Below are 24,311 nucleotides of genomic sequence, written 5' to 3' on the forward strand. Positions count from 1 at the left end.
GACTGACCCAGGATCAGATTGGAGAGGGAGGGTTTGTCTGAGCGATTGGGGGCCAAAACATGAGCCAGGGGGTCCCGTGTAATCTGCCACCTGTCTGTCAGGTGCTACACAGGAACTCACATACCATCCATCACACCTATTTAGGAAGGTGTGAACACAGAGAAGAGAAACATAGCAACAGTATATGTGGCTTCACTTTGAGCCAAAAATCATTGTTGACAATTTCTGTTGGTCAGATTTGGTCAGTTGCGATGGTGATTAATAATCGAAAAACAAAATAATATATTATATATTTTGAGCTAGAAAAAGTCCTTAAAATATTGTTTATAACAGGAGGCTGAAACCTGCTTGTAACACTACTACTATTACAGTACTCTGAGAGAATTTATTATTTTAGAATTTTATCTACAAACCCATTCGAGTATTCATGAAGTAACCTAGATCAGCTTTATTTCCATATGCTGTAATAGGGCAATAAACATTGCTCTTGGAAACACTTTACAAAGCTTAAAGCCTGGTTAGATCACACTGGGTGCACCAAGCTTCAGAAACCATTTCTGTTTGATTACGATGACTCATCTGCCCAAACTCCCAAATCCTCTTGAAGGAAAAAGGTACACAGCGCACAGGGCACACTCAAGCTGTTATTAAAAAAGATAACACATTTATTTTATCAAGCCTTTTAAAAAGCAACAGAGAGCCAAACTGTGCAATAAAAATGTGTCTACCGTTTTGATCCAGTCTCGTCAAATTAGACTGACTATACCTTCCTTTATCCCATAAGCTTATGTTAAATGGTCTTTCTATTACTATGCAAATTGAATCTATGAGCACTTACAGCTGATTCAAACGCTTAAACTGGCAGCCATATAAACCCCAGAAATAGCTCCGAGTGTTAAAGTCTATCAGTATGTGTCGCGGGCTAATTGCTGCTCCCGTCTTTAATGGGGCTAAATCCCAGCAGTCGAACACCAATATCACCAAACAGAGAAGGGAACGGGGGAAGCCTGCCACCCCAGACAGCCACTTCATTAGAAATTCCAAAAGCTCCACTCAGATCTGTCAATCAAACCAGTCTGTTGCCGTGGTAACCGGGGATGCGGACTTCCTCATTAGTGATGGGTCCGGGGAACAGGCTGATTAGAGTTAGAGGCCTCTTTCAACCTTTTTAGGGCCTTATTGGATGGTTGGGTGGAGTGGTTTTGGTCTTTCTCAATTGCTAAATATTCTCAGTCTGCTTTGACACTGTATTATTAAGCTGAGGTTTAGAGAGTCTGATACATACATTTTTGCAAGATTCCAAAAACAGTTTCTCTTCAACAGCTTCAAAAAGAGGTTTTCTCTTTGCTTGCTTGTTTGGCAAAATAGAGAAGAGACTTATTAGGCCTAAAAACTAAAAGAAAAAAAATCTATGTATATGTACTAAAACTGCTGCAAAGTAAGGATAGCTCTAAGTAAGCAAGTAAGTAAGGACAGAACTTTTAGATTTACCTGGGATTTTTGGTATTGAAAAATATTTGCATGGGGTGACACAAATAGATGTCAAAGTCAGAATATAGTATTAGTTCAGCTACTATTGTGAGTAATACTACAGTGGCTTGCAAAAGTATTCATCTCCCTACAACATATTATCACGTCAGAACCACAAATTCAAATACAGTTTCTTAGCATTTTATGTGAATGAGCAACACAAAATGGCACACAAGTATGAAGTGGAAGGAAATATTTTACGATTAAGATTTCCAAATAATAATAAAAAAAACCCAAACTTGTACAGCATGCAAAAGTATTCAGCCCCCTTTTTCCTGAATGCAACCAATTGCTTTTAGAAGTTGCCTGATGATTTTTGGAAAGATTGAATGTTGACCTAATGACTAAAAAGAGTCCACCTGTGTGTAATCTTGTCTCAGTATAAATGCAGCTGTGCTGTGAAGGCTACAGAAGTTTGTTAAAGAGAGTGTTGGGGAGCAAACCACAAAATGAAGTCAAAGAAGCACACCAAACAGGTCAGAGAAAAAGTTGTAGAGATATTAAAAGCGGGGCTTGGATCTAAAGAGATTTCCCAAGCGTTGAACATCTCAAGGAGCACTGTTCCATCCATCATCCAGAAATGGGAAGAGTGTAGCACAACTGCAAACCTCCCCAGACATGGCCATCCACCAAAACTTACAGAATGAACAAGAAGAGCACTCATGAGAGATGCAACCAGGAGGCCCATGGTGACTCTGGAAGAGCTGCAAAGATCCACAGCTCAGGTCTGTTGACAGGACTACTATTAGTCGTGCACTACACAAATCTCATCTTTATGGAAGAGTGGCAAGAAGAAAGCCACTGTTGAATATCATCCTTAAAAAGTCTTGTTTACAGTTCGCTAGAAGTCATTTGGAGGACATAGCAAACACGTGGCAGAAGATGCTCTGGTCTGATGAGACCAAAATCGAACTATTTGGCCTAAAAGCAAAATGCTACATGTGGAGGAAAACTAACGCTGCACACCACTCTGAACACACCATCCCCACAGTGGTGGGGTTGTATCAGCATCATGCTGTGGAGGTGCTATTCTTCAGCTGGAACAGGGAAGCTGGTCAGAGTTGATAGGAAGATGGATGGAGTTACAGTCTACAAAAGACTCTACAAAAGACTTGAAACTGAGGCGGAGGTTCACCTTCCAGCAGGATAATGGTCCTAAACATAAAGCTAAAGCAACAATGGAATGGTTTAAAGCAAAACATGTGTTAGAATGGCCCAGTCAAAAGTCTGGACCTAAATCCAATTGAGAATCTGTGGCAAGATCTGAAAACTGCAGTTCAACTGTCTCCATCAAACGTGACAAAGTTTGAACTGTTTTGCCAGGAAGAATGGGCAAAGATTTCAGTCTGTAGGTGTGCAAAGCTGGTGGAGACATACCCCAAAAGACTTACAGCTGTAATTGCAGCAAAAGGCGGTTCCACAAAGTATTGACTTAGGGGGGACTGAATACTTTTGCACGCTGCATTTAAAAAAATAATAATAATAATCTGGAAATGATGTATAATTTTCTTTCTTCTTCACACTTATGTAACATTTTGTGTTACTTATTCACCTAAAATGCAAATTAAAAAATAATTAAATTTGTGGTTGTGACTTAACAAAATTTGAAAAAGTTCCAGGGGGGTGAATACTTTTGCAAGCCACTGTATACTGCTACTACAGCTACTGCAAATACAACAACTACACAACAATACTACCACTACTAATATTTCAAGCAGAACAAAGCAGTAAACGTAGATTTATTTTAGCCTCTCCTAAGAAAGCACTGGAAAAGTGCAGAGGAGAGTAACCTCAAGTAGTCAATACATTATAGTAAATGTACAGACAGACAAAGGTCCTGTTTTATTTCCCCGACTGCAGTGTAAATTAGCAGCATAGCAGCATACATCTCCCCTAGAGAGCTTAATGTGATTTTGGCTGCTAGGTAACAAAGGCTAGACCTACAAAACACGGTGCACAATTTCACTGTTGAAGCTGGAAGTGTGTACAGACATAAAATGGTGCTTATTTTTCGTTATTATCTTTTCTTTCATTTTTAGTTTAGGGTTTGGCAAATATAATAATAATTTAAAAAAAAAAAACAATTACAAATTATTTTCTGAAGGCATTCGTTCTGCCCCACACTAATCTGAGGGAAACTGAAGACTGAATTAAGTAAGTAAATAAGTAATACCAAGAGTAAATTGCCTCACACATAATTAGCAAGAAGATATATGATAGAAGAAATATTCTACCTGCTTGTTAAATTCACTTTTTTATATACTTAAAACAAAAGCTTGGGGAAGAGTTTTGAAACAATTCCAATTGATAACAAAAACATATAACATAAGTAGAGTATATCTCCAGCATTATACTTAATCCTAATAATCTATACCGAGTTATGGGAAAACTATGAAATCCTGCATAAAAAGACATATGGATGACCACCAGGTTCATAGTGAGTTAGTGCGTTACATATATTTGATATATAGTATACTAGTATAGTATAGTATATATGACGGCATCTCCGAGGAAACTAAATATTCAAGCATGTATCTCCACAGACCCAGTGCTTGGAGACGCAGAGAGCCTTGTACCATTACATTATCATGCATTAAACATCAAAGGTCATGGCTTGTGCCCCTCTTTTCACTATAGACACTATTCACTAGCATATCTAGAGGATGTATTGCTGTCTTGCTGTGTCTCTGGGCTTTGGATGTTGCTGTGTAATTACATGACAGTATGCGTGAGTAGCCGTACCCAGGCCTTTGGGGGAGATGCCACTGCACTCCAGCGGGTTGATGGCCCAGTAGTAGTACTTGAGCGTGTGCATGAGCTGCAGCACAGTGCCCACTCTGCGGATGGTCGTGTAGATGGTGGCGGTCCCAATGAACTCCGAGGATAAGTAGGTGTACAGGGACAGCTGGACCTGGCAGGACAGAGGACAGTGGATTCAATACAGAGAGATAAAAGAATATATTTTTCCTGTGAGAAATAAATCATCAACAGCTCAGTCTGGCTTAGAAACATAATGGATTTCTTTCTTCTTTTTTGAGATGTTTTAGGCAGCACAAACAAGTATTGTAGATGCAAAAAGTATCATAAAATAGCACCTAGCACTTCCAATGAATCTATAATTTATTAAAATTGTGGTGACTGACAAGATAAGTAGAGCGTATGTACAAACTGAAAGTTCCTAGTTACTTGAGGAACATTACACAAAATTTTAAGCAGGGATAACACAATCAAATTCTTGTGTTAGAATTATTACAAGAAGAAACACTGCAATTTTATTTACAATTATTCACAACAACGCCCAATCTTAAATCACTTTCAATTACCCTGGATCCTATATAATACAGATAAATAACCAAAATTTCTGAATGATTAATTGTGTGACAAAAACATTATATAGTATATAATATATTTTGGAGTATAGACTGAATTTTAAATACTTAATGTTTCAGTTTTTCAGTTTTTTATGATTATATTATGACCTGCATCATTATTATTCTTACCCTGTATAATTATATATTTTCACATGAGGGCTTCATCAAGAGAAGACAGTCATTTCAATGCAGCTCTATGCTGCATTGAAATGATTGTTTAGGACTTTTCGTACACTGTTACAATTCTCACAAATATCCAGAGTGGCAATAGATTGTGCAGTACAGCTCACACATATAGCCAGTGGGAATAGATAGCGGTATAGATTGTGGCGGTCTCAATAAACTATGCTGATAAGTAGGTGTAGAGAGACAGCTGGACTGGTATTGACAGGAAGTGCATTTACAAGACAGCGACAGACACATCGCACGGCCTCCGAGAAACAAATCATCTGTGTGTTTATGACGTTTAAACAAAAGCCCAGTTTTATGCCACGGGAGAAGGAGAGAACGCTTCCCTCGCAGCACTAGCACCAATGGTTTTGTGTTGCGTTTGATGTTTCTATGCCTCGAGCAGCCAGCCCTCATCTGAGCAGCTCCTACACAGCACTGACATTTTCAACAGCCCTTTCTACAACGTTAATTTGCTTTTTCCCCTACTTTCCAAGCCCCACTTCTCTCCCCACTCCTCTTTGCATCTTCTTAACAATTCTCTCTTTTGCACATACGAGACTGGACACACAAATCTCTGAGCTCGTTAACAGCGGCTGCAACACGATGGACCGCTCTTAACAAGGTATTTCTGTTTAAGCCGATAAAATTAGTGAAGTGCTAACGTCAGGCCACATCACACCTCATTTACTAAAGAGAGTTGAAAAGTCGTGTTTTTGGCTTTTTCATTTTGGGGACAGCCATGGCTAATGATCTAACTCCAAATGTTCAGTGATTTACATAGTGATTGGAAGATTGAATTGGAAGAGAGAGGGATACTCAAAAAATGTCATCAGGTGCCATTGGGTTACCTTTACATAGATAGAAACTAACTAACCAAAGTAATATACCAAAGATTTCTGAATCAGTTTTACAAAACATATAAGAAATACTATGCTATGCAGATATGGGCTACTTTTACACTGTGTAAGTTTAGATTTTCATTGGTGAATACAATTAAATTAGATAAATGATCTAAATTAGATAAAGAACCTAGCTACATTTTGACTGTAGAATGTATTTTAAAATAAACAATCATACACTGAACTTGTGTCTATTAGACTACAACGGTAACACAGGTCCTATTGACTGTCCAATTGAAGTACAGTGTAATAAACATGAACCATCTTCTGTGTTGATAATAATATTGTTTTTATGTGACTTGTCGAAGTGCATTTCTTTAATTAAGTCCTGGATATGGCCAAGGCTTTTCCACACCAGTTCTGAAGGTGATAATATTTTCAGAGTAGACAATAATAACACAGAGCACAGTAGTTCAGGGAAAGGGAGATTAAAGGATTAGGGCATTTTTATGAGTGTTCTCAGTGCTCAGTTTGTCCTCATTATTTTATCTCATTATTTATCTGTTGTGAAAACGCATTGTGACGGTCTTCATTGTAATTAACTGTAAGAGAGGGGTCATCCAGGAGTCAGTGCTAGTCCAGAACAGCCATTTTGTTTAATGTGCACTGTTTTTAGAAGATACTTTCAAGCAATGTGCTTATTTCTGGTTAATCAATATTACCTAAACAGCTGGTATTTCTTTCCATTTGTAAGATTCACCCAAATCTCAATAACCTTTGGTGCATTTAGTTCCTTGTATAGTGTATATAGTTCTTTGTTCTACTTAACGAAAGGTGCACCATCCCTGCTCATCTCCATGGAGATGTTATTACTCCTGGACTGATATGTTTAATGCCACAGTATGGCATTAAACATATCTGTCTCCCTGAAGACAAGCAGTCTTTTTATTTGTACCAAATAACAACTGCAGTATTTAATGTGGGTTGCCAGTTGACTTACTTTGTTTGCACTAGTTAAGTGATATGATTTTGAAGTAAACTTAAGAAAAAAATGACATTCTTTACTATGAGCTATCACCCATTTAATCATGTCTATAAAGAGCTACTTATTCCTCCTTTAGCATAGCACTGAGATGGCTGCATGTGAGAGCCAATCACATCACAGGGTCAAAGGTGAGGAGGCAGGAGGGGTCAGGAAGCGCCAAAAATAATAGCACCATGCGTCTGACTGGCCCTAAGGGAACGCCACATCCAGTTCAGAGTGTAGAGAAGGAGCCTGTCTCCCGGTCTATCCAAATGTCATTGTGTCTTAGTGTTTGTGTGTCCTGTTTGTCCTGTCCTCTCCAATCTCAGATGTGCCCCTGTCCACCTACATTCCATTGTTGCTTTAGTAAAAAGGGCAATGACCACAGAGATGTCCGCTCTCTGCTTGATAGACTGCTTTTACTCACTGGATGCTTGGGAGTTTTTCTTGAATTAGGACGTGAAAACAAATCAATACTGAAATTAATTGAGGTTACCTTGGGCTCACCAAGTAGAGCACAAAACCCTGAAATAGAAGTGCTGGGGTCAGTTTGATCCATGTTCGCTCTCTCACTCAACTTAGTGTTTTTTGAGTTTGCAGATACTAGCTTGAAAAAAAGCAACAACACCACCTAAATATCAAGTGCTAAAACAAATCTTGAAAAGCAGAGATAAATAATGCCATAATGATAGTAATGGTCTGTTCAAAAATGTGTCTAGTTTTTGAAATACTCTCTTGAAATAAAATATGAAGGTCTGACATCTCCCCTTTAATGTGAACAAGTGTGAACTATGATTATTTAAAATCATAAAAAACATCAAACTTTTGCTAAAATTGCAGTGCATTGTATTTATCCCCTCCCTGTGTGCGCCGCTGGGCTGCTGGACAAACCTTGGCGGGAGTGTGGATCCAGATGGCGGCGTTGAAAAGGACGTGGTCACAGAGCTGCTTGAGGAGAGGCGCTCCATGGGGCAAACCGTCCAGATATTTGGCAAAAGACAGAAACTGCTCCAGGACTGCTCTGGTGATGTGGACACGGGACGACTGCGCGACAGGGAAATATTTTAGAAAATACCTGATGAAAGTTTATGGCTGTTAAAAGGAGGGAGAAATAATTCACCTTTTGTATTTGAAATATTCCAATCTTACAAAAACTAATGTGCTGTGACTCAGGGCTTTTATAACAAGCAAGAACAAAATACAATATAGTTTGAAAATATATAACACAATTTACTTTGTCTAGACACTTCCTTTTCAGCAACTTTGTGTATTTTGAGTTGTATAAATACATTGATATCGCCTTATGTCATACAAATATCTAGTTAGCAACAGACAATGAAACTGTAAATGTAATGTAAATTCAGTATGTTATCTTTTTGTCGACTAGTCTAATTCTCAAAACAAATTATAAACGCCACTCATTAAATCTGACCTTCTCCAGCAGATACCCGATCACCAGGAAGCCCTTTCCCCCCAACATCTGCTCCTGCATCGCCACCGAACTCTTCAACAGCTCAACCAGGAACGCAAGCAGAGTGGCACTAAAGGTAAAATGTAAATGAAGGTTCAAAATAATCTTTAGGACAAAATATATTCTGTTGTTTTCATGTATTGGCCTCATACCAGACAGTAGTGTCCACTGAACTGTCATTGAGCTGTTTGTAGTCGAGCTGAGCAAAAAGAGGGAATAACACCTGGATCCCACCGATGGAGTGAATGGCACTGTGGATGGAGTGGGTGACGATGGCCTTTACATCCTGTGGACAGACACACAAACAAGTGTTATGTAGTTGAAAGGGACTGATAAATAACATAAACATAGGTAAATATTTTTCTAAAAGTAAGATTGATGCTGGTATCACAGTCTCTACAGACATAGAGCATTTAGGAAAACAGTTTACTTCATAAGAAGCAAGATATATCTATGTCTGAAATTATCAGATTTTTTTGTTCAATATTGGAAACTAGTTAGAACCTAGTTACTGAAAAGATATCAGTGTTCATATACCTGTTCTTTGTTTTCTTTAGTTGTGCTTTGTAAATCAGAGCACATTTTAGGGCACAGCGAACAAGCTTGGACCTGAATAACTTAATATGTGCATGAACTCAAAATGATGAGGCTTGGACAAAATTAAGGCTAACAGAGTTTACCTATCATTGTAAATGAGGCATAAAACTCACACAGGAATGCAATCAATGTTTGCTTTAGGCAAAAAGCCACCTGTGGACTTTCAGCTCCATATATACTACTTAACTGTTAATGGACCATAATCACTGAGGTGTTTAAATGATGTTTTCTGTTCTAAATTCTAAATTATACTAATGCTTTTAAATGCAGGGACAGGTATACTCACCTCATTTGGTGAATGATAGTATTGTTCTAAGTCAAAATGCAGGTGTATTTTGAAACTGTGTTTAAAAGTGCAGAAATCACTCTAATTAAAGCAAACTAGTCCTCCACTCAAGGACATATGTTTCAAATACAAGGTCCATGCCCAAGTGGCACTTCCTTGATTTTCTGAATATCAGCACCATGTTTAATGTCTAAATTTTGTTGATAAATTTGCATTAGATTTTAGAAAATTATAATAATAATGAAAATTGTGCCTTGATTCTATTGTAATTTGGTCACAATTTGCTAAACACAGCAGCAGCACGGTAGCTGGGAAAACCAGAATTAATTAATATAATAAATAAATTACCAAGAAAATTTCTTTGGTTTCATATTAGGTAAAGGCCAGGATTAGGATTAATCACTTTTAATTATCATGCTATTTCAATTCAATTAACTTGCTATTACTGTGCTGTAAAGTGCTAGAAGTATTTTATAAAAAGATTTAAGGCTCACACTGCACACTCACTGACAACAGACATTTTTCTGCACACTTTTGGAAACAAAAAAAGTAATGGGATTGAGTTTAAAGAGCACATTTTAAACATGTTCAGGAGCTGTGAAATTTTAGAGCGAACTGAAATTCGAACTGCTAAAAAGACATCAGAACAACAGGCATATACTGGTCTAAACTATAGGGTTAACAACATTTTCCATAAATGGATATTTTGTTGTTTGCACCAATTAAAATTGTGCTTTCAATTCTATTACAATATATTGTGCAGCCCTATTTGAAATCATTGTAATCCTAGCATTATCGTGTGGGCTTGCTAGTATGCACATATGGGCCAGACTGACCTGCAGCATGAGCGCGTGTGGAGAGTGGACAAATATGGAGGGGTTTTCCCGTGGAGACGACTCAAGGCAGAGCTGAGCGTCCGTGGCCTTGGCGTTGTAGGTGAAGGAGATGGAGTTGGCCAGTTTTCCGTCGTACAAGACCTGTTTGTGGTGCTCTGCCAGGTGGATGTCACTCTCCGACTTGAACTTGAAGGTGCTCTGAAGAGACAGAGACAGAGCAGGATTAGCCAAACCGACCCAAACAGACAAGAGTGGACGAGAAATACAGTCATCAAAACACGTATGAGATGGGACAGGGGGAATGTGAGGCCAGTGTGCAACAGAAAGCACAACAAATATGGTATAACTTTACAATAAAATAATAATAATAAATACAATAAACAATAAATAGACTCAATGAAGGATAAACAAATACTCAATTCATAACAAACAGTTAATTAAGAATGAGTCAGGAGGAATAACTGTACAGTAATTTTAACTGTGAAACCAAACTGAAAGTTGGACAGGCTAGTAAATGATATTGATTCCTTGCTGAAATGTTTTACACAACATGTAGCCAACAGCTAATGAATATATTACCACTGATAAATAGTTAATTCAGTATTGGCACTTACTTACTGGTGACAAAGATAAGAAAGGACATGGACAAAGGCACCGAGTCCAAAAACAAACCAAAAAAAAACAATTAATAAATATATATATATATATATATATATATATATATATATATATATATATATATAAAATGAATAGAATATTAAACATGTGCACTGCTTTCATAGTGACACCGATGAGAACAGGGGAAGTGTCAGGCCATTGTGGGCTGTGTGTACAAGTTCAACGTCCAAAATGGAGGCATCCTAATTGCAGCATTGAGTCATGTGTAAACAACACAGCATTAGCCTAATAAACAGAGCGCTAACCCAGCCGCTAATTCAATTAGCCGCAAAGAGACAAGAGAGAGGGTCTCTGTAGAGGACTCAGTCAGATCATCTAAATGTGTCTTTCTGTCCTGTGCACAAACATACCAGTGAAGGACCGCAGAGGTCAGTCCTCAGCCAAAACAGAATTGATTTAAAAGCTTATTATGGGTCATGTATTGAACAATGACACTAAAAACAGATTTATACCAATTCAGATTTTCTAACACTGATGTAACCACATCATTAAATCAATGTTGTTGTTTTTTTACTTTCCCAAAGTATTCTTATTTGCATGCCATGAGTGGGGACAAATCAGGAACACTGTCTGCTACATGTAGCAAAGCAGATAGCATGTTTTCCAATCTAGAAAAACATTCAGATCTTCACAGTTTTAAACCAACAGCCAAGACAAATACAAAAAATTAGGTATCACATTTTATAACACTATGCTAATAGGTATGAGAATGGCAAGACATGATGCAGATGGAGATCATTTTTCACAACAACTCTTGAAACGCTTCAAGGAAAGGAGACTCCTAAAAACATAGATTAATTTATCAGATATTTCACACCAAACTGTTACTACACATTTTGTTTTCTTGCTGAGCGCATGTGGGTGTAGCGTGTCTATATATGGCTGCTGTTTCTTAAAGGTCTTTGGGTTCAGCTCTCTCGCAGTGTTGCTCTTATGAAGCCAAATCAAAAGCCTATGTGATGCTGTGCCCCCCTCTGTGCCTCCATTCGGGGGGGGGGGGGGGGGGGGGGGGGGGGGGGGCAGGAGCCTGACCCAGCCTCAGTGAGCAGGAAAGCCCGGGGCCTCGCACAGGCCTGCAGGCCGCACTTGTTCTCCAGCTTTTCATGTGAGGTCTAGTGTAGAAAAAAGGCCCATAGCACTTTTTTACCCACTTTTTTACCCACATGCAAGAGGAAATTTCACACTGTTACTGTAGCAAAATCCTCTAAATAATAGAGATGTATAAAACAACACAAACCAATGCATAGGATAACATCAATAGCTTTGCCACACACAAAACGGCAAATCTGACAGTGCAGTGGGTTGTATAGATACATATTTAAACCGGATGCAGTCTTGTTATACAAGACTCACCCGGACACTGTTTGAGGTGCTCCCAGGCAATGAGAAATAACTAGACCATGTTAATATACTTTAACTTATTCAAAACTAACACTGCATCTGTTTACACACACCAAAAAATGATCAGGGTCTGATTTCTGGATCAGATTAATGAAATGTCATGTATGTGAGGTGAGTAATCTGATCTCTTTCCGAGTGTTCACATAGTTTTTAACAAAGAAAATTGAGCAAGAGAAGGCAAACGAATGCAGCAAAGACAGACATGAAAGACAAAATGTTAACAGCTGATGTTCTAAACATCCACTGAATAACTGACACATGTTTTTGATGATCAGATTACTTTTGTACACGTAAACACACACCGAAATTCTAATCCAATTATTGAGTTATCTGATTACTCTACTATCTAGTTTTCACTGGCCATGCAAATGTACCCATTCATAATAAGAAAAAAAAATCCAGTTTTCAGAAATGACAGTGATTAAGTTGTTCTAGTATATCTCTGTTCATAAATAAAACCAATTTGTATTACCAATTTGTATTTTATAGCTGTGGTTTAGCACAATACAATCTAACAGCTGTATGTGACTAATGACCAAGAATGTAGGAAGACTCACAACCCAAACAGTGAGGATGCCGCAGCCAACCCAGCATGAGCATAATCCATCACACACATGGATAAATTGCTCCTCAGTTTATTTTGAAGTTTAATAGAGTCCCAGCACAGAACACAGTGAATAACCTGCATATAAAATTACTGCACTTATTAAGCTGCACATTTTCTGCTATGTAAGCCTATTTATTATGCGTGTCCATTCTGTATGAATACTGTATGTGGAGGAGGGATAGAGAGGTAAAAGAGATATGCTGAGTTATGTTAAAAGCTATCATAAATAAAAGGGATGAGCTGTAACGATTTATGAGCAAGAGAGTACACAGGTTTACACATTAGGTGAACATGTATGTGGTTTGACCCCTGTTACACAGTAGAGCAGTGAAAAGCACCACTAAGGGCAGTCTCACCTGACAGAGGCTGATACCACACTGGTCCAAAAAGATAACAGCAATATAGTACCTCTGTTCAAGCCAAGGCCACCAGAGGCATGTCTACAGTCGGGTTTTCACTTTAGAATAACTACAAAACTTGGGGCATGTTGCTGGTAGGGAAGATTTGAAATGGTTTGGTGCCAAAATTGCCAGTTGTAACCGCATTCGAATACAGGGCCCAGAAATATGACATACCTGCGTTGGTACACCAAAATTTGGCAAAGGTTGGCAAAGTTGCAGTCCTCATATCTAAAAGCTAAAAAAATATGTTTTATTTTGCTCAATGTAAAAGGTTCTTGTTGAGGGTTATTTGGTGGGTTTAATCAAACACCAGTACATGTGTTTAATCTAATTTTGTGTACACACGGCAACAATAATTAAAGTCATGAATGTCAAAACACCACATAAGATCATAATTTATATACAGAATTACAAGTGCAGGTACTTCGCTGCCATATTGCACCTCACCTTATATTCCTGGTCGCTCGCTTCAAAGGTAACCCGGCAAATCTTTCAGTGATATGTAAATTTTGTGTGGCACAGGAAGAAACCCCGTCTAGGGACCATCACAAAGGTAACCTTATGACTGGAGTCTGAGCCCACAGGGAATCAAACCCCAGACTCCTGCGTGAGAAAAGAGGATATAATACTCTCCATTGAGCAACTCAGCACAGACGCAGTACCCGATATAGTCAATAATAAAATATGCTTTTAATAAAATTACAACTAAAGTAGATTTGTCCATTTTGCGTTATTAAATCACAGGTGTGTTTAGGCCTGTCAAGATAACAAATTTTGAATAGTGCTGTAGAGTAAATATAGACAATAAACCATAATATTAAAGCTAAACCCTAAAGCAGAGTTATCCCTCTGAAGTATTCTAAATGTACAAAATAGTAAAATAAATATTATGTGAACTGCAATAAATAATAAATATAATATGAACTGTAATAAATAAATAACAGAATACTTTAGTAGTTAGTTAGTAGTTATCTATAATGAGTCATAAAACCTTATGCACTCAATCTCACTGTAGTACAGAAAAATCACCAAAAAGTTCTCCACTAGTGCAAAAAAAGAACCCATGATAAATACTGACCCCCATCCACTGAAAGATAAGTTCATATAGTATTTATCATGACAGGCGTGGGTGTGTTCATTGGTGAAAATACTTAGCTTGACCACATATCACTCTAACTTGACCTGGTAGCTTGTCTTGAAAATAGATAGTGTAAACGCCATAGTGTAGTGTGCCACGAGACAAGCAGGTGACAGACTCTCCACCAGATAAGTTCCTTAGTGCATATTTACAGGGCAATTATGCATCAAACGCAATCAAAACAGTAATGCCACAGGACTCAAATTAACAACAACAGGTGTTCTTGAGTAGCTTTTAATAAAAAACAATATATTGTGTCTTTCCTTCATTCACAAAACATGACAATAATAATGACAGCGACCAATCAATAATAATTCATGCCACGGTTTTGCCTCTGGCAGCTCTAATGCTTGTGCTTATGACTTTACTAAGTGTCAAACACAAACTCAACAAACATCTGCACGTGAACAGACGAGCCCGCAGGTGTCCAGGCCGCATGCTTCATTAATTACTGTATGTCCAGGCCAGATTGTTGGCACTGGTCTGCAATGAGGACATCTGGTCTAGTGATGACGAGATCAACAAACCCCAACAACACCGTATAGAAAAGCAAAATAGCAACCTAAAAGTTCGAGACATTATAAACATATCAAAACTGTACCAAGAGTATACTGTTTATTTAGATCATGTGTAATGCACTGTATTTTGTATGTATGTCAGAACTGTAAATTAATATCTGGGGATCAATTATTCTTATCTTTATAACAAGAATTAAGGCTATTTATGTAAAAAAAAAAAAAAAAAAAAAAGAAATGAACTTTTCCTGAGTATGTTTAAAATGATCTTGAGCTGTATCTTTCACAAGTATAAGACACATAGACTAGTATACATCCATGGACCATTATGAACCTACTGGACACTGAGGGATTACACAGATATAAGGTCAGATGGTAAAATAAACAAAAGTACTACAATTTAATGTTGAGTGTTTTATTGTCAATGTGATATCGGAATCGAAATCAAGTTTGAAATTGTAGTATTGTGACAACACTAAAAGTCGAAGAGGTCCTACACATAAAAACAAGCTACTGTCATTGTATGAGCACAGGAGTGTCGGACTATACTAAGGGCAAGTGAACACAGCATGATGGCCACAGTGAACAATGAGACACACACAGAGACAAGAGACAGTAAATGCAACACTACAGTGGGTAGAAGGCTTGTTTAGGACCTGCGTGTGCCTCGCTCCCCATTACTGACAACAGCAGAGAAAGAGCAGCCACAAACCGCTTCGTAGACTTTCACTGTCGACTGTACTGTAAACAGGAGGTAGCACAGGGACCAGTGGTGGCTTGTCACACAGTATTTACTGAATCTAGAAACAACAAGACCTGTCCTACAGCATGAAAGAATACACTGGATTTCTGGGAAGCATCGAGCAGTCGCAGGCTTGAGACTCCAACACAGAAAATTGTAAAGGTTAAGTTGATCATAATAGGAATAGAGATGGTAGAAGAGCTAACAGAAATGTATTAATCTCAGAGTTACAAATGTATATAAATGTATAAACAATAATATTGTTTATCGTGATAAAAATGGTCAACAATAGCCGTTTTGACCATGGGACATTTATATAATAATCACCAATGATAATGGCCATTATATCAGCAGAATGTGTTTAAAAAACAACTTCTCCCTGATGATCTCTTCTAGATCACAGTTGTTTTCACTTAAGACAAAGTACAGCACTAGAACAGTTGTTTAAGATGGAACCTATTGATAATATTAAAATTTGAATTATTCATATCCATTACATAACATTTTTAAACTGTCAGCAAGTTAATAATTATCGTGATGATAATCGTGACACCAAATTTCATTATCGCTTCTCTCTGTCTCTGTCTCTCTCTCTATAAAATACATATGAAAACATGTTTCAAATTTGTACACATTTTTACTGCCACAGGCTTCAGATTGACCATTGAGAATTATTAATTCTTTATTCAATTTGATTACAGCACAGCCCTACCAACATGTTTATTAAAAGTAGCATTACAATTATATTCATCATATTATATATAAATATTATTCAGTTAACCATTAGTATTTGTAATAATCACACTTATATTAGCTGTGCTTGTACCAATAAACACAAAAGTTCACCAATATTTTTGTACTCACACTTTACTTTAGTAACATTTATTTCAAAGTAGTACTACTGCAAAGTACTGCACATACTTGAATACAGATTATTCATTCATGGGTTCTCTCTATCCGTCCAAATCCTGCACACTCATCATTTTGATAACAGCGTTGACGCTCGAGGCTACAAAACAACTGAGCCATTTAATAGTGTCTTGTGGGCATGTGAAGCCCCGTGCAGCTCACAGAGAGGCAATCATCCCTGTGATCTGCCCCCGGACACCAGCGCGAGGGCACAGACTAACAGTATTCATAAAAACACAAAACAAAGCACAAACGGATGGCTCTTTGGTTATTAGGGTGGTGGAAATGTGATAGCACTGTTCTCACTGACAATGGTTTAAGTAAGAGACAGGATTTAGATAACGCCCACTTAACCATTCAATGGATACTCATCTTGTTTTATAGGCTGGCTGAAGGCGGGTTATGTGTTTTTTCTGCTTTTCATACAAGGATTCAATAAAAATAACCTTTGTACATCATTTCAATATGAAAAATGGCCTGTAATCCAAAACCCACCTTCCTTATTTTCTAACTAAGCCTTGTCTGGTCTATAATGTGAAAAAAAACACTTAAAATATCAAGTTAATTGTGGTGTGTGGTTTGTAAGGATTGACCTATAAGACAGGCGAGTATCTTTCCTAAGAAAGGTTTTGTGTATTTTTTTATAGCAAGCCTGCATATGCCGCAAATGCACACGGAAAAAGCATTGACCCATATTGATACCCAGCTAAATTCACACAATAACCATCAAACCATTACTGAGATTATTCCCCATTAATGAAACATCCAGTAAAAAACCATCAGTATGGAATATGAAAGCACAGAACCATTAGCATAATAATTCATAAAAATATCTGAAAGCCCCGTACCCTTGTACATTACCTGTATTGTACGTTTGGCATGGCCAAAGCTCAGTAACCTTCTGATACTTTTTTACATTTTTTGGGAGAAGTAATCATTGGCGTGTCTACATGACACAATATATTTCATATTAAAAACAAATACAAATTGTTTTCAATAGGGTTGGATAATATAGGAAAAAATTATCAGAATGCATTTTTTTCCATTTTCATATTGATTGATCTCAAATTTCGTTTCAATCTCCCATCTTATTGAAAACAGTGACAGGGGGACAAGCGTACAGCAGGGTATGAGGATCAATATTGTCATTATTTCTTGTTGATAGGACCAATAATTCTAGAGAAATACACAATTAAAGTTTGGAATACAATATATTAAGCCTAAAAGCATACGTTCATTATGGTTATTGTCAGAAAAACAAGCACACATGTGCTACTGCTAACAGCAGAAACACGTGCGATGTCCGTGAGCTAAATTAGGTCTTAAGTTTCACTCATAAATGGTGAGAAAATAGACTTTTACCTTCCGTAACTTGGATTATAATCAAAGAAGCACCAGAGGAGAGAAAGGAGGGCAGGTGAAAAGAGCGAGGGCAGACTGCACAGTCAGGAGGGAAGGAGGCACTAGATTTTTAGTCAGACTGTGCAGATTTAAGTAAAAACTTAAGTAAAAAAGACATGTGAGGAGACATAAAGAGACACACTGCGGCCCTGATGCAGCACTTTCACCTAAACAATAGAGTGGTAACTCCCCTTCGGTACCCTACACTCTACCGCCACAGGACTGGCTGTAGACCTGTACATTAAAATGCGCTTGCCTTATCACTGAGATCAACCAAAATTTAGATTGCGATCTCTCGATCTTTCAATTTTTGGCATGGCTCTAGTTTTCAATATTGATTTCCTGAACATAAGCATTACAGACTGTTCGAAAAAAAGTCATTTTTCTTATTCCAAATCAGAACTCTGTTCCAACCCACTAACTAAAACGCCCCAAGCTGATCATTAACCATTACAAATGATGGAATTTCAATCTTGCTAAAACTTCAATCAATTGTCCAGCCCTACATGACACAAGAGCCCTATAAACTGAAATACACCCCATTAAAGTCAGTAGATATATCGACTAATATAAAGTTACACAATAGACTTTTTTGCACTCCCGGCTGTCCCCACGCCTCACCCCGAGACACAGGCAAAGTTCTCCTTGGTGCTCTGGACACCTTCATAAATAAGATGCGAGTAGCCCGGGGAGTATGAGTGTGCCAAAACATCACACAGACAGCTGGCAGAGTGATTCGGGTTGGAGCTATCAGACCTGTGCATCCAACATTGTCAAGTGCCTCATTTAAATGCATTTCATCGATGCAGGGCATTAAACAGCTCTACAAGATTTTTGTCCATCTAGTCTGTAGAGTCAAAAGAAGGCAGCTGTGCGCTCTTTGCTTTTAAATATGCATTCATTAAGAGTTGTAGCTTCCGAGAACCAGTAAGTGCACTGTGAACAGGCTAGTTGTTTTTAGCTTTACAGTGACTAACTCAACTTTGACCTTTGAAAGTTGGTAAAAGTGCTTTTAAATTCACTGAGATGAAAAATAGGGATGCTAGGCATGTGTTAGGAAAGTAAAGAATGTATTTAAACTGATGTAAACTGTTTAAAATGAACTAGTTATATTTTTTTTACATTTTTCACATTTTAAATTTTCAGGTGACAGTAAAAAGCAGGCACAGCTTCTTTAAAGTCTGCCTATATAAATGTTAAATGTGGATCAAGTTTAAAGAACCCATATTAGGCTATTTTCTGGTCTATGTTATAATGTTTCCTCATCAAAAACAACTTAATGACATCACAAAGTGCAACAGAGTATTTTAAGCTTGGGAGATGTAGACAGTCTAATAATAAAGTGTTACTCAAATTTAATAAAAGGGAGTGAATGAAACAAAACCCAGCTCCAGGTATGTTTTTGAAGGGGTAAGAGCATTATAACACGGCTAAAAGTTCACACAAGCCCATTTTGTATAATACCTTTAAATTCTACACTAATGTTCTTGTTATTAAAGGGTCGGCACTCAGAAAGCTGTTACAACCTCTTTAGTTCACTTCAAAATCATTAGGTTTAAATTAAAATGTAAGTGTATTTAGAAGTAGCTCTTTAACTACGCCCTTGCTCTGTAATCAGCATGCAGTTGAAAACATTACATTTAAAAAATAATCAAATGTGCACAAATGTATTGAGCAATTAACCATAACTTAAACAAACCTGAATAAAAGATGCAGAGGATAAGCTCTGTATTTGAGAAAAGCAAGAGGTGTAAAGCAGAATTTTCTCTAAATAAAGTAGTTTATTTTATTCAATATTGATGCACCATGTATGTGTTTACTGTTTAACCATGTGTAGTGCAAAGATGGTATGTTGTTGGACCAGTCACTGCTTCAATGATTGATCCAACTAGTAAAAATATGGGCAAGTGAGGCATAAGACCAGTAGATAAAGATTATAAAAGGTTCTCTCTGTGCTGAAGGCATAAATGTAAGGCATGCACCTATAATATGTAGTTTATTAGTCATTATTTCCTTCATAATGGATTTAACTTGACCCTCATTAGGCACGTGAATAATATGGCATTCAAAGTGCACTTTATTTTTATTAACAGTTGTACTCCAAGATTGTTTAGTGCACAATTACCCATAATGTATTACTGGTTTTCATAGTGACAAGGCAAAGTTATAAATCGGAGTTACTGGACGGCAACAATACTGGTCCATCAATCCGTCAAATAACTATTTGTTCCCTAGTAGAAAATTAAACAAAATTTCTTACATTAAAAAATTTCCCAAAATGTCAATATCATTCTCCACAAACGCAAACTATTGTGATTACAGACAAACAACTGCCGTTCATTCACAAACCCGCCTCCCCACACACATCTCAACAGCAAAATATATGGTGTCGACCATTTGACTTCAAGCAACGATGAATAACTCTAATATGCCAATGACAGGGACAGCCATCTTTAGCTGCATCCCCGTGTCTCGCTATGATTGATGCGCGAGTGATTCTTCCAGCTGACAAACCAAATGGGTAAAAGGCGATTTAAGTAACACTGACAATGCAATCTACAAGTTGTCAGAGAATTGTAGCAGCACAGTGATACATGGGGCAGAGATATATACGATGAAGCATATGTTGAATACAAACCAAAGGGGTGATAAGGAGGGGAGGGAGAGTGCTCTTTACCTTGTAGCCCGGGCCAAGCTGGTGGATAGCAAAGATCTGAGCAGGATTTAGGGCTTCACTGAAAACATAGATGGCTCCGAGTTGACCGCAAAATACTCTGTTAGCGTCCGCCGTCTCCGAAGAACCCAGGAAACACTTGTCATAGCTCTGAAGAAAAAATAGCAAAATTATTAACATAATAACAAATATAAAATGAATGTATTATCCATCTGTAAATACAAGCAAAAATGTGGAGTGTAAGTAGAAAATGAATTGCTAGATTAAAATTGGTAAATCCATGACGATCAGTGTGACTCTCTGACATAATATCCATGGGAGTCAGAATGAAGAAAAATTTGGACTGTTGCCATAACGATATTATTTTAATATTTTATCTTTTGAATGGAAGGAAGTTCTCAAAGTTGTTGTATATAACAGTAAGCTAAAACATATGAATATGTCTTTTTGGGTACACACACTTTGACACATACACACTACATAAAAATAGGGATTAAACTGGGACTAGATTTGAAACCTGGATTTGTTCAGGACTAAACCAAGACAACAACATAACCAAACCAGGTCTATATCAGGACTAAACTGTGTGAATGCATGCTTAGAGTCATCAGGTCATACTGTGTAGGCATGTCTTGTGCTATAAGCTAATGAGCTCAGAAAAGTCCACAGTAACATTTGTCACTTTAGGCAAGTGTAATGAGATTAAGGCTCAAACAATCAATCTAATTAGAGTTCGCATGTCCTGGCCATCTGACTGCTGGCCTCCATCCACTGTACTAAACGTTTAACTAGGATCAAATTGCCCATGGTAGAATATATCTGCCACATGTCTGCTTGTGTCAAATTCACAAGTTATGTAAAATTAATATTGTTAATATCCCAAAGTTGAAAAAGTACAGTCTGCAAATATGCTATAGGTTAATGTGGGTGGGTGATACTGACAAAAAATATCTTGATATATTTTTGCAATGTCTTAATAGCAATATTCAAATGATATTTTAATAGTGCATCAGAAATGTGCTCAAATCTGCCCATAAAGGTTGAGGTTCAAGTCTAGCACAAACAAGGGCAGAAATATTACTTTATACCCTTGTTTGGGAGAATACACGCCACTTTTCTGTCTCTTTTTGAGGGAGTTTAAATATAGATAATATTCTCAATTTTCCAAATTTGCATATCTCCAAAACAACAGTTACAATATTATCAATTGGTCAATATATCTCCTGCCTCTATATTTTAAACTCTGATGTCTATTGTAAATACAAATTTTGGACCAAACACACCAAATGTCAGTGGTGGAACATAACAAAGTACATGTAATCTCTGTAACTAAGTACAAATTTTTAATATCTGTACATTACTTGAATGCATTTTTAAGTGGATACTTTACTTCACTACAATTGAAAGCTCCACTATTACTCCTTTTAGCTGGGCTGAAAAGTAAAAGTATTTTTCTTTATTGTTTGAGACCTGCTGAAAACGCATAGGGGCCGAATACAAATATACAAATGAAAACAGCTAGAAAAAAATTATCCATTCAGTTGTTTTCATTGAACAAAATTTAGCACAATTCTTTACCAGAATCAATGCATTTGAAGTGTCATTAGAGCTCAAAAATACTTTTTACTGTTTTACTTTTTAAACAGGAACTTTAATACTTTTACTGAAGTTATTTTTTGCTGCAGTATCTGTACTTTTACTTGGGTAACAAAATTGAGTGCTTCTTCCATCACTTCCAAAGTATTGACATTTTGAAAACTGATAATACATTTCTCGTGGGACACTTTTTTTGGTAGATTTGAATCTTTCCCACCACCCTGTATTATTTCCTGTGTCTGCCACATAAGCTCACTGATAACCTTTATTACAGAAACATCTTGACTTCTTTCAAACTGATAAAACATTGCAAAGCTTCGGGAAAAAAAAAGCTTTGATACCATACAGTCATTTAACATCCTCACACCAGTTCACAACATTTTAACACATTTTTAAACAACACTGCAAGCTATTTAACCCAAAAGGCTAGGGACAATGTTGTACATGAAATCTAGCGAGGACTTGTGTAATTGCAGCACTGTCAGGAGCCAAACCCGAACACAGCAAAGATAAGCTCTGGCTGCTGGACTCAACCTGTCTGTGCCTCAACAGGAAAAGTTTGGAGCCAAAGTTGTTGTTTTTTTTCATTGGTGAAGTGAGTTGGAACCAAGATCAAGGGCAACCATAGCAGAGGGCAAATCTCTAAACTCTGCCAATATTTCAGTAAGGGGCAGAGGCTGTTCCAGACCACTACCAGGCGTCTCACTCAGGGACAACAGCGGCAGCAGTGGCGTGTCTTGGAATATCTTTGGTTTGACAAAAGAGAAATTTAAAAGGTGAATCTGTCCTTGTTTGACTTTTGTTAAGACATGAAAAAATAAAGGTAACCAGCTTTTCAGCTGGCTTAAAAACAGCAGCACAATCAAAACTGAAAACCATTAGCTGTCATCTACGGGGGACACATGATATCAGTCCTTTTTTGGCAACCTTAAGAGAGAGGTTCAGTCTACTTTCAGATAGGATAATTAGCTTGAAGGAAAACACAAAAAGTAAACAACTATTACACAAAGAATAAATCAACATTAATATAAGCCTATGATTTTTAAATTCCACATCTGAGGACATAGATTGGAATCAACTTTTAATCAAATAAACTACTTCCTCTTTTCCCATATCTTCCCTTTCATTTTAGTTTAATTATTTACCAGTTTTAACACAAACCTACGCCACAGCTTCTTTTCAAAATACTTTCATTAGTTGTTGCTCTCTGTGTGACCTCACTGCAGTCAGTGCCTCGTTTCAGATAAAATAGTGTTTTCTAATAAAGAGCTCTTACATCGTTGGTGTTGACGTGCCAGGCCATGTCACCATAGGAAACCAGCTGACCGTTCACATAGCAACGGATCTCCGAGTTCCTCCAGCGGTTATAGATGTGCACGATGCTGATCATGTACCACTGAAAAAAAACCCCACAAAAAACAATGTTATTTCTAATTTGGGAGTTTGCAGTTTTGATTTTTTTTTTTACTTTGTCGTCTAAAAACCAGTAACAAAGTCCTTGCATAATATTAAAAACAGAAATATGTAACCATCACCAAAGTTTGAATAGATAAGATGAAGCCTATGCACTCACACCATTGATGTTTAAGTTGATTGGTGAATGGTCTTTTTTCTTATCCCATAAAGCTCCTATAAAGCTCATATCATGCAATGTTTTTATTTTAGTCTACATAACTTGACTGACTCATCTTGAAATGGTTAAAAATACATGGAGGATGATGCTCTGTGGACCAAAGTATTAGATCTAAAAACATCTAAGGACTTTCTCAGTACGTACAACAATTAAGTGTGGAATAAATATCTTATAACCACTGGATCATATTTTATACAAGATAAGTGACTTTGAACAACCACATATTTTTGTGTTACCCACAGATTCTGCTGAGACAATGGTGGCACAAGCTATTCTTATTTCATTGTGTACAACCCCAATTCCAATGAAGTTGGGACGCTGTGTAAAACTTAAAAAAATACAGAATACAATGATTTGCAAATCCTTTTCAACCTACAAAGTTTATCAGTTTTAACATTAAATATCATGTCTTTGTAGTTTATTCAGTTCAATATAGGTTGAAAAGGATTTGCAAATCATTGTATTCTGTATTTTTTTAAGTTTTACACAGC

The 24,311-nt window shown here is 37.2% G+C and overlaps 1 protein-coding gene across 1 annotated transcript in view; it reads right to left on the bottom strand.

Moving 5' to 3' along the window:
- Positions 1-24,311, bottom strand: part of nbeaa (neurobeachin a) — a 147,724-nt gene that overhangs the window by 55,664 nt on the left and 67,749 nt on the right. The window contains exons 7-13 of the mRNA XM_055226474.1: positions 23,464-23,583; positions 20,595-20,741; positions 10,126-10,323; positions 8,559-8,692; positions 8,368-8,476; positions 7,827-7,979; positions 4,273-4,441 (exon numbers count right to left, since the gene is read on the bottom strand). Coding sequence (XP_055082449.1) covers positions 4,273-4,441; positions 7,827-7,979; positions 8,368-8,476; positions 8,559-8,692; positions 10,126-10,323; positions 20,595-20,741; positions 23,464-23,583 — 1,030 coding nt within the window. The remainder of the gene's footprint in view (positions 1-4,272; positions 4,442-7,826; positions 7,980-8,367; positions 8,477-8,558; positions 8,693-10,125; positions 10,324-20,594; positions 20,742-23,463; positions 23,584-24,311) is intronic.

This window comes from Periophthalmus magnuspinnatus, chromosome 14, assembly GCF_009829125.3.
Source record: "Periophthalmus magnuspinnatus isolate fPerMag1 chromosome 14, fPerMag1.2.pri, whole genome shotgun sequence".
NCBI classification, from domain to species: Eukaryota; Metazoa; Chordata; class Actinopteri; order Gobiiformes; family Gobiidae; genus Periophthalmus; species Periophthalmus magnuspinnatus.